At 35.5% G+C, this 11,988-nt stretch overlaps 2 protein-coding genes across 3 annotated transcripts in view; one reads left to right on the top strand and one right to left on the bottom strand.

The window, feature by feature from the left end:
* oxct1a (3-oxoacid CoA transferase 1a) overlaps positions 1–6,176 on the bottom strand; it is a 48,907-nt gene extending 42,731 nt beyond the window's left edge. For both annotated transcript variants that reach the window (XM_016516978.1, XM_016516977.1), the window contains exons 1-3: positions 5,996–6,176; positions 4,078–4,186; positions 3,426–3,516 (exon numbers count right to left, since the gene is read on the bottom strand). In XM_016516978.1, the coding sequence (XP_016372464.1) occupies positions 3,426–3,516; positions 4,078–4,186; positions 5,996–6,094 (299 nt within the window). In that variant the 5' untranslated portion in view covers positions 6,095–6,176. The remainder of the gene's footprint in view (positions 1–3,425; positions 3,517–4,077; positions 4,187–5,995) is intronic.
* Positions 6,177–6,825: 649 nt separating this feature from the next.
* LOC107711895 (UPF0600 protein C5orf51 homolog) overlaps positions 6,826–11,988 on the top strand; it is a 13,101-nt gene continuing 7,938 nt past the window's right edge. The window contains exons 1-2 of the mRNA XM_016516976.1: positions 6,826–7,124; positions 8,218–8,327. Of these exons, the coding sequence (XP_016372462.1) occupies positions 7,034–7,124; positions 8,218–8,327 (201 nt within the window). The 5' untranslated portion in view covers positions 6,826–7,033. The remainder of the gene's footprint in view (positions 7,125–8,217; positions 8,328–11,988) is intronic.

Raw genomic sequence — 11,988 nt, 5'->3', positions numbered from 1 at the left:
GACAGTTTAAATGCTTCCACACTGCTGACGTGTGTGCCGCATAATAAAGAGTGCGCGCCTCTCACTCTGCGCTGGTTGCTATTTGATCGCGTCATATCATTGTTCGGTACAATTTATTCGGTCTTTTCGCTTATTATTTCGGCCGAATAATTTCGGTTGCCGAACATTCGGTCCATCCCTACCAATTCACACTCACTGTGAGGGTAGCACCAAATGCATTCCTAGAACTCGCCAGCAGATGGCATCCATAGCGCTCCTGGCGCACTCAGTGTCCAAATTCGCTCACTCGTTTTCATTCACTCTTTCAAGTAGACTATTTCAGTGGAGTAACAGTAATGCAACAGTCACATGCTTTGTTCCTGTGAATCTGTGTTTCTAAATAAATCAGTTGAAGGAATCATTCAATGATTCAGTCATCACTTTTCGCCACCTACTGGCATATCAGTGTAACCTACAGAAAAAGTAACTGAAAAATCCACTCCATTAATACACAGACTGACAGTCTGTTACATGCAAGCACAGACAAGCGAGTGATACAAACTTGGAAAACATCTCGGCCAATCAAATTCAAGGTGCGGAACTAACTGTTGTATAATTATCCATATAACACTGCTACAGTGTTACGGCAGCTCTTTCAACTTAGAATAACCCCAGTCTGTAACCAGATAATAGACAGTGGCCAATAACTACTTCCAAAAAAGTCAGCACACCATTTCTAAGTAATGAGCAACACGTTAAAAGTATCAGCAGGGGTTGTTGATGGAAAGAAGTTGCATAGGAAACAACATCCTTCGGTGCAAGCAACGCATGCTAATGCCAAACACTGTTGTGACGCTGGTTTCACATTACAGTCTCACTGAGCAGTCTCTCTGTGGTAGACCAAAAGATTTTCACCACAGAGATTCAGAACTCGCAGAACAAGGACTACGACAACAAACAATGCATTTAAGAACAGCAGGATTCAAACAGTCAGACGGGAAGGAAACAAACTTCAAGAAGGGAATCAGTCGAGAACTTTCTATTTAAAACAGGTCAAAACTTCCCTTGAGGTTTTCCAAAAACTAAATCTGGGAAAAAAAACAGAAGTATTGAACTATAAAGGGTATTTTTATGGTTTTGGGAAATTTCTGTTATAAAGGAGTTGACAATAATAAATGGTGTATGAACATTTTGTTTTTTTTCAGGTATTCAGCATATCTAGTCTTATTTAAGCCTGATTAAGATGATTAGAATGGACTTTATCGCTTTCTTCAACCATTTTCAGCAGTAACCCACACTGGCTTTGCTCTCTGGTCATGGTGGAAAAAAAGAACCAAAATAACATAACTGGCCCACTTTCAGAAATTACGCAATAATATAGTCATAGACAACCAACCTGGGAAAATGCCAGAACAGAGAGGCCTACACACAGTGTCAAGTGACATGTTCAGAGCAGCTGCAACATAGCAGCAATAAACCAAATGCCAATATCCAATAAGATAGTAAATAGACTATATATTAGCCATGTTAAAAAAAAAAAAATGTACTCTTCAAAGAAGGAATTTTGATCATTCATTTCCCTGTGTGCAAATTTGCCTAGGCCTACTTAACAGATTAGACTTGTTTATCCTGTTTGAGAAAAAGGTGGTGTGATGCTTCATACTGGTAATCTCTTTCTATTTGTAGTCAGTTGTGCACACATTCTCATCGTCATTTAAGGGAGAAATTCTTGTAGTGTCATCTAGAGAACAACTGAGGTTATGGAGTTGTTCTCAATGACCTCAGATGTTTATCTAGAGCGACTGCAGTTGATTTGGTTATTTTGCCATCTCTCAAAAGGCTCCAAATGGATTTTAAAGGGGTCATATGATGCTTTTTTAAAGATCATTATTTTGTGTATTTGGTGTAACAGAATATGTTGACATGCTTTAATGTTCAAAAAACACATTATTTTTCAAAACAGTGATGAAGCTGGTATGTGTTTGCAGTACACAAGCCACGGTTAAGACAGCTGACTCCACTGTGATGTGACCCTGTCTCTCTCTCTCTCTCTCACACACACACACGATGCGCAAAACTCCGCATTACCTCCTCTCCTAGGTTCACGAAACGGTCGTCCATAAAATGCATTGCTGTTCTGTTGTAAGTGATCCAAATAAAGTGCTTTTGCTTTCGCACTGAAACACACAGCGTCTCCCTGACATGGCTGCTTCAACACTAACTGCGGTTACTGAAACCACGCGTTCTTTCTTTGCGTGAACATTTGGGCGGCGTTATGCAAATCTTCCCAGATAGTGAGGTAGACATGTGGGGGCGTGTTAGAATGAGCCGTTTTAGGGGGGCGTGGCAGAGTCTTAACTTTGATAAAGAATATCTCTTTGGTTTTGAGACTTTAGTCTTTGCAACTTCAGGGATCTTATCTATGCACAATCAGCTTGTAACACTCCAAAGAGAAAGGAAAACTTGAAATCGCATCATATGACCCCTTTAAATCTCAAAAAAAGCATCCTTTCTGATTATGGCTGGACTTTAACACAATAATGGACTACTGTACGTAGTCAACCAAAATGCTTACTACCCCCGTGTGTACCAAATCCAGGCACATGTGAAACTAGTTTACAAAATCACCACTAGGTGGCGCAAAGGGACGGTTGACACCATTGCTCAATAAAGCTGGAATTGTGACATTTTCACTTGTAAATAAAGATAAAAATAATGAAATAAATCAGTGGTAATAATGGAATAATAGGCTAATAAAGCATTATGACATTTAATCTCGAATTATTCATCATATAAATGTTTATTGTTCCAGCTGTTTGACCAGTTATGGTGAAATAATACAATGACAGCAGTACAGCTTGAAGTGTACTTACTTTTTACTGTACAGTACCAGCCAGTATTTTAGATTACTTCTTTGAATGTTTAGATTACATTAAAAGAGGTGACCATTATGCCATAAAAAAATAAAACGATATAAAAGGTGGATTATTGTTGCTAAGAGGATTATGAGTGATGTAGGCCTAGTTCTAACACATATTTTGGCATCGTCACATTATTGTCACAAATGAAAGTTTTGAAACTTACTTTTAATAATTCACTGACACATTTCAGCAGGTCACGCATACTTATGCATATTCATTATCTGTCCTTTTTTGACACATCAATTCCCGCAAACAGAGCCCTGCTCATGACATGCCAAAAATCATAATCTCAATGAATTAAGAAATTGTTGATCGCTTTTTATTAAATTTTTCCTCTGTATAAATTAAAACATGTTTAAATAATAATTTAATCATGTTTTAACTAACAATAATAATAAAATGCCTAATACATACCTTTTACTCATTTATTAATTTTTTAGGATATTCACAATTTAACTAAAATGATGGGGAAAAAAACAGTTTTTGGCTGGGTTTAAGTTGTTGTTTACATATAAAAAGGCTTACCCTGCATTATTGCTGACTGCAGTCAGGCTCTTAACTCCTGTCTTCAGCAAACTGTTAATCAGATTTTCTGGAATACCACACAGGCCAAAACCTGTGAATGAGAGGAAAGGATATTATAGAAATTACAAAATGGTTGACATCAGCTATTTATCAAGGAGATGTAAATAATGCTGTTGTAATATAATATAATATAATATAATATAATATATACAATAATAATAATAATAATAATATGTCATTTAAAAATTCAGTACAAGTTTTTGAAATAAATTAATATATTTGTTCAGCAAGGACAACTTAAATTGATTAAAAGTGACTATAAATGTATTACAATGTAAATAAATACAATTCAAATATAGGCTAAAGAATACCGCTTTAATAAGAAGAAGAATAAAGAGAAGAAATGCTTCTTAAACACCAAATCAGTATAACAGAATGATTTCTGAAGGATCATGTGACACTGAAGACTGGAGTAATGGATTACCTGCTGAATTATTTTTGATCAAATAAACACAGCCTTGCACAAGAGACTACTTTTAAAAACATTACAAAAAATATATTACTGACCCCAAACCTTGTGAATGGTACTCTAAGTAATAAGCAGACAGTTACTGATAAAGGATGAGTTGATGATAAATCATAACTCTCTTACCTCCCACAAGAATAGTCGCTCCATTAGGAATATCCTTAACTGCATCAAGGGGGTCTGAATAAAATCGCCCGGACCGTTGTCTTGAAGTGGAAAAATAACAGCCACACGTCTGCCAACAACAGACATTTAGCAGAATGAATGAAGCAGGCTGAACATACAAAAACACTACAGGCAACAACTTCAAAGCATTAATGAATGACACTTCAGTCAGTGAATCTGTACTACAATGGAAATCCTTTAAGCTTCCTTTCAATCTCCTTTTCCATTGAATAAAATCAAGTGTTTGTGCAATTCCATATAAGTAGTGATTTGAGGAATACAGCCTAGTGCAATACAAACACTATAAAGATCCGTGGTTGACTTTTCCATTCATGAGTACTGCGCCTCTCACGATGTTAACCATATACAATGGAATCCTAAGTCATGCATAGAAAATAAACATCAAATAAGATCTATTTGTCAGTCAACTACAGTTTGAACATTTCCCCATGCTGACATGCACGTGCTAAACAAACCCCGGGAGTCCAGCCAAGATGTCCATTTCATTTATATCCTTATTTGTTGACACAACAGTGCGTGTTTGACCTCACAAATGCTCCAGCTGAACACTTATTACTCGGCCTCAATAAATAACTCATTTGCTTCGGTTTTGTATATATGGCAGCCTTAAGCAGTATTACCAAATAATAATAGACAAAAATACTGAGTTATAGTAGTGATCCAAAGACCATAATATCTCACTCAACAACGAAACCACGTATGACCATTACCACCGTTATTCCTTGAAACAATCATTCAAAGGTTTCTGCTCTGACTGTATACAGAACAACTCCATGAACCTCAGAGGCACATGACACTAGCATGAGACTGTGTCATAACTATATGACTTCAAAACCCAGGCTTAGCAGTCTGGGTCTGGAGAATTCCTCTCCTTGTTCTGAGAACTAGTTATTATAGCAGTCTAATTCACATGTTGTGTGATATAAAAAGCCAAAACTGGTGGGTGGAACAAAAGGGGAGGCATGTGAGTAGGAGAGAGCAGAGTTGGGTTACTGTTAATCAAGGAATAATGTTGGCAGTGCTGTCAAGTTAGTTGTCCTAATTTTAAAAACTAGCATTTTCATGGAAGTTATTGATAAAATCTGTGATTTATGCCTCATGACAGTAATGCTTAGTGACCATGTGTTTCCAGGTCAACAATAAAACAAATACATGAAAACATGAATGATTGGTTGTTACTCTGAAAATCAAGGACAAATGCATGCTGATGGTCTTTAAATGGTTTGCTAAGAAAACACAATGCAGCACAAAATGACTAGTTTCACTAGTCTCTGTCTGAGATAGATGCAATTACACAAGCTTTTGACTTCAAGTAAATATATAAGCGTTGCAACACATCATTCTTTTAAACTCATACACACACATCATATGCACCAGAGCACCAGAGCGGCCAGACACAGGAACAGTTTCTTCCCTCAGGCAATCCATCTCATGAACACTTGACAATAACTGTGGAACACACACTATTTATTCACTCATACACTTATTTATCTAACACACATACTCAGTCTACATTTCAATTTGCACATAATATACATGTACATACAACTGTCTATTGTTATATACCTGTACATACAATTGTCGATTTGTATATTTTTTATTCCTTATTTCACTTGTTCTATTTTTATTTTATTTTTTTTTTCTTATTATCTGTGTCCTCGTATGTGTAAACATACCAGGCAATAAAGCTCATTCTGATTCTGATTCTGATCATATATAGCATTCTAATAAGATCTGCACGTCTATCTTATCTATGCAATGGAAAGTGGGGTTCAAAAAGAGGCAAAAACAGAAGCACCGACACGTTCAACATCGTGCAAAATTTCAGATGCACCGTCTTTTGTTTGTAAACACTGACCTTGCCAACGGAGAATCGCGAGATGTTCGTCTTGATCGTCGCTGTCACGTTCCTGATGATCACATTTTCCACTCTAGATAGCGCTTTAAGAGTCGCCATGTCTGCAAATTACAGGTCTAATATTGTGTGTAGTGAATGATGGTGACAGTATGCCCTCGTTGATCTCTCAGATAGGCGGGGATGAAGTAATAGAATGACTGTTGGGGTTATATTATATTATATTATATTATATTATATTAATTATATTATATAAGAAATCACTAGATGGTATAGTGAGAGGTAATGCAGCCTTGATCCAGCTCATTAAAACATTTAGAACCTAAACATTTTTTTATTACTTACACTAAAAAACAAAAATTAATGTACATTGTTTGGCTATTTTTTAAATGATATTTAATATGTGTGTCGTATTTGTGCTCAATATCATATAAAGTGAGCCTACTTGTGCTTTTTAAAAATGTTTTTTAAGGTTTTTTATTTAAACAAATCTTTTCTATATAACAGAACAACAATAACAACAGCCAGGGAAAAATATTATTATTTACAAATAAATAAATAAATTAATTAATTAATAAATAAAATGCAAATACAACTAATAAAAATACATAAATAAAACCCATAATAAAAGTAATTATCAAAAGAAAAATTACATAAAAAGTAACAGAAAAAAATACTAATCGGTATAATTTTGAAATAGGCACAAGCACAACATGACACCACGTGATGGCATAATTACGTCATAACCTAAAATAATTGATGAATCTTTCTTTGAAGTGACTCTATAAAAAAACTGTTTGAAAGAATCGATTCGCGGAAATGAGTCGGACTCCCATTCATCACTTCTGCCAATATTTCAATCCACTGTTCTCAAGCACAGAGTAATATGGGGATAATTTGGATAAGGGTGGACAAAGTAAGCTCTTACTTTGATGTAAGTGCCAGGCGTGAAGTTTATGAATGAAATGAAAGAACAAAACATCCCTGTATTCCTCGCACGTGAGTAATCGCGCGCTCGTCACGTGACTGTCGTTTGCAGTCATGGCCGACGACTACAGACGAAGCGTCGAGCTGGAGAGGAGGATTTTTGAGTTAGATAACAAGTGTGCCACTCTTCGGACGGAGAAACCAGGTAACCGGGAATCATGTCGTCAGTTGCGCAATACCAGCCTCCCGTTATTTTAGAAAATGCATGTTCAGTGGCAGAATCAGCCCGGTGTTATCATCGTTAGCTGGTTAGCTTAGCTGCGTTAGCATTCCTACGAATCACAACAAACATTTTCCTGCCCATCTATCACCCCGTTTATACGACATATGTTTGACTAACTAGTTCATACGAACACCGTAGTACTTATACTAAACTGCAAGCTAATGTAAAAGGTAAAGCACGATTATTATGTTCTGTAATTTTTCACATTTGTGGCTAGCTAGTAGCTAGTAAGATCCAGTTTGCATAAACTGAGTGAAGTCGCATGTGGTCATGCTATGATACCGAACGCGATGCACAAATAATATAAAACATAACATACGTCGTTATAGTTATTCTGCAATCTGATATTACAACCTCACATTTATATTCTAATATGAGAGATAAATAGGAATTTAATGGCCTGTCAAACTCTTTTAGCAGAATTATTCAATAAGTATTTTGCCTACTTCAGTCAGACAAAAGGTTACGTTAATATAAAACTAGCCACATATGCATGATCAAATGATCACATTTCTGTGTTATTTATTTATTTGTAGATGCAGATTTTTGGGGTCCTGTAAATCATACTTTGTGTACACACATACTAATGCATTCTTGTTTTCAAATGCTTCAATTGAATGATTCTCAGCAGGGAGAGTGTAATCAGAATAAAACAGAGGACATACACGATGGTTTTAAAACAAGCTCTTTTCAGACAGTGCAATGTTGATTTTACAGAGCTAGTTTCTTAGTCGTCCTGATATTGAATGTTTTGCGATTTGTTTTATACCAAAAGCTGTGCTTTAGGTTGTAGATTTACATTCATTAAAGTTGCTAAATAAGTGTAATATTTTCTATTTATATATTTTTTTTTTTAAAGCTTAAATCCAGAAAGTCATTTAGGGCCAATATTTTGCTGGAACAATAGCCTATATAACCTCAGCTGTTTTTCTTAGACCACCAACTGTAAACTCTCATGTTGTATATCCTCTATTAGGTGTTAAATATTAACATTGTTGTTGTTTTTTATTCCTAGATGATGACTACTTACAGAATGCATCTTCCATACTAGACAAGTTGAAAACCCATTATAGACATGGAGGAGAGAGCAGCAGCCTCCCTAAACTGCTGCAGGATTATACACAGGTACTTCACATAACACGGGTCTCACCCTGCAACATTCCCTTAAGCATAGCATAACTATATATTAACAAACACTCGACTGACGTTATGAAGTGAGTTTGGAGTAAAAATATGTTATTAAATGTGGTATTTTCACATGCTTTCAGATGGAGCAGCATTATCTTCACAGAGCCGTAGTTCACTGAGAAGCTATGCAAACAGCTGTCATTATCGCAAACGATTTCTTCGATTTCATAATCGCGCAATAAAATGGTCTGCAATTTTTTTTTTTTTGCGTATTTTGTCAGTGAACTACAGCTATGTGTAGTAAATTCTGCTCCATCTGAAAGCACGTGATGATGATTTCCTGCTGATTACAGAACCGGCTTTTTTAACAAAATGCGCATATGACAATCGTATTTAATTAATCGTGCAGCCCTAATTGAAAACTTCTGTGAGATGCTACATCCACGCCACTAGGAGTCAGTATCAGTTCAAGACAACTTCAATATTAGCCAATGCAGCCAAGAAAGTTTATTCCTGAGTCCAATATGCCTGCTTCCCTATTACATAGTAGATAAAAAACAGTATGTGAACAGAGTAGTACATCTGAATTTATATTTTCATTAAATAGCAGGCAAAAAACACTCGAATTACCTACTACATCCAGAGAGATTCTGAAGTGTGCATATGATGGACACTTTACTATCCCATGAAGCCACGGCAATGATGTTATGCAACTGATGCTGTAGGTCACATGACGATGACAACAAGGCGAATGAAGTACATCCAGAATAAATTCATTCTACACATTCATCCTATATAGAACATACTTTTTAACAGTCATGAATTCCGTTCTTCATCAAATGCAGTAGCTACTTAGTTTGTGATTTTAGACGCAACGTTCGTTCCTTAACAAATGTAGTAGGCCTACCTACTCTAATAGTATTGGAATTCGGACGCACCTTATAATAGGCTATGTGGAGAAATTTATTAGCATTAGCATTTAACATTAGGAGCCACAATAATGTTAACAGTTTCTCACTCTTCACTAGCGACTATCCTGAAAGTAAAATAAAAAGTGAAAGTAAAAATAAAAAAAAAATACAGAGTGCACCTTCAAAACTTTAAGACTATTACAGAACCGGCATTACTATCAAGATGCACATGACAATTGCATTTGATTAATCGTGCAGCCCTACTAGGTACTCAAGATTAATATGAGATTTGGTGAAATTGTGTGTGTTAGGTCCCCTTTAACTAATTTCTGTAAAAAATTGGTTTAAAAAGAGAAGCTATGCAAACAGCTGTCATTATCGCAAACTATTTCTTCGATTTCATAATCGCGCAATAAAATGGTCTGCAATTTTTTTTTTTTTGCGTATTTTGTCAGTGAACTACAGCTATGTGTAGTAAATTCTGCTCCATCTGAAAGCACGTGATGATGATTTCCTGCTGATTACAGAACCGGCATTACTATCAAAATGCGCATGACAATCGCATTCGATTAATCGTGCAGCCCTATGGCCTAATGCAATTAATAAACTTTGAAAAACCTTTGAATTAAATGAATGAGAGCACTGGACGTTCAAAGTCAAAATATAGCACTGTTGCACGTTCTACAGGCTCGCGGTTTCAGAGCAGTGCAAAATGAACACTACACATTTATGCCAAGTGATCGCTCATTATTATTGGTTTTTAATATTGTTGTAGGTGGTTATAAGAGTGTATATTTTCTCATCTTTTTAAATTAGCCATTGTAAGTATTAAAGTGCAGACATTTCAAATCAAGAGTCACAATGTTTTCGTGCTTATTTATAATTAAAATTCCCACATTATGCCGTTTTTTCTGGATATTATTGGTATTTTGGTTACACAATAAAATACATCTGGCATTTAATTTCACCCTCTTACAGAAAGGAAAGACTAAGAACATTATTTAACACATTCAATATGTACATTTTATTATTATCGACACGATAATCTTTTTAGTGGCTTTTCTTTAAACATATTATATCAGCAAATTCCAATATTGATCAAAACCTAATTCATATGTTATTATATATTATTACATAAGCCAATTTCAATACATATGTATATATTGAATAAAACATGTCTTTTTAAATGTCCAGCTATCATGTTTTTCCGGTGAATGTGTGCCCAGCCTGTTCAACTGAGTAAAAGAATGCAATATATGATTTATATTGTATGGGTGTATTGTAGGGCTACACGATAAATCGCATGCGATATTTAACGCGCATCTTATCAGTAAAGCCGGTTCTGTAATCAGCGGTAAATCTCCATCACGTGCGTGCTTTCACATTGAGCAGCATTAACTACACAGAGCCGTTGTTCACTGACGAGCTGCGCAAAACCAAGTTCATATTCGCACGATTTTTTGCGCAGCTCGTCAGTGAACAACGGCTCTGTGTAGTTAATGCTGCTCAATGTGAAAGCACGCACGTGATGGAGATTTACCGCTGAGAACCGGCTTTCTGACTAGATGAGCATTAAATATCGCATGCGATTTATCGTGTAGCCCTACAATACACCCATACAATATAAATCATATATTGCATTCTTTTACTCAGTTGAACAGGCTGGGCACACATTCACCGGAAAAACATGATAGCTGGACATTTAAAAAGACATGTTTTATTCAATATATACATATGTATTGAAATTGGCTTATGTAATAATATATAATAACATATGAATTAGGTTTTGATCAATATTGGAATTTGCTGATATAATATGTTTAAAGAAAAGCCACTAAAAAGATTATCGTGTCGATAATAATAAAATGTACATATTGAATGTGTTAAATAATGTTCTTAGTCTTTCCTTTCTGTAAGAGGGTGAAATTAAATGCCAGATGTATTTTATTGTGTAACCAAAATACCAATAATATCCAGAAAAAACGGCATAATGTGGGAATTTTAATTATAAATAAGCACGAAAACATTGTGACTCTTGATTTGAAATGTCTGCACTTTAATACTTACAATGGCTAATTTAAAAAGATGAGAAAATATACACTCTTATAACCACCTACAACAATATTAAAAACCAATAATAATGAGCGATCACTTGGCATAAATGTGTAGTGTTCATTTTGCACTGCTCTGAAACCGCGAGCCTGTAGAACGTGCAACAGTGCTATATTTTGACTTTGAACGTCCAGTGCTCTCATTCATTTAATTCAAAGGTTTTTCAAAGTTTATTAATTGCATTAGGCCATAGGGCTGCACGATTAATCGAATGCGATTGTCATGCGCATTTTGATAGTAATGCCGGTTCTGTAATCAGCAGGAAATCATCATCACGTGCTTTCAGATGGAGCAGAATTTACTACACATAGCTGTAGTTCACTGACAAAATACGCAAAAAAAAAAAAATTGCAGACCATTTTATTGCGCGATTATGAAATCGAAGAAATCGTTTGCGATAATGACAGCTGTTTGCATAGCTTCTCTTTTTAAACCAATTTTTTACAGAAATTAGTTAAAGGGGACCTAACACACACAATTTCACCAAATCTCATATTAATCTTGAGTACCTAGTAGGGCTGCACGATTAATCAAATGCAATTGTCATGTGCATCTTGATAGTAATGCCGGTTCTGTAATCAGCAGGAAATCATCATCACGTGCTTTCAGATGGAGCAGAATTTATTACACATAGC

Source organism: Sinocyclocheilus rhinocerous, unplaced genomic scaffold, assembly GCF_001515625.1.
Source record: "Sinocyclocheilus rhinocerous isolate Xijiao unplaced genomic scaffold, SAMN03320098_v1.1 scaffold988, whole genome shotgun sequence".
Lineage (NCBI taxonomy): Eukaryota > Metazoa > Chordata > Actinopteri > Cypriniformes > Cyprinidae > Sinocyclocheilus > Sinocyclocheilus rhinocerous.
Note: the sequence above shows the minus strand (reverse complement) of the source record. Positions and strands in the feature narration are given on the sequence as shown.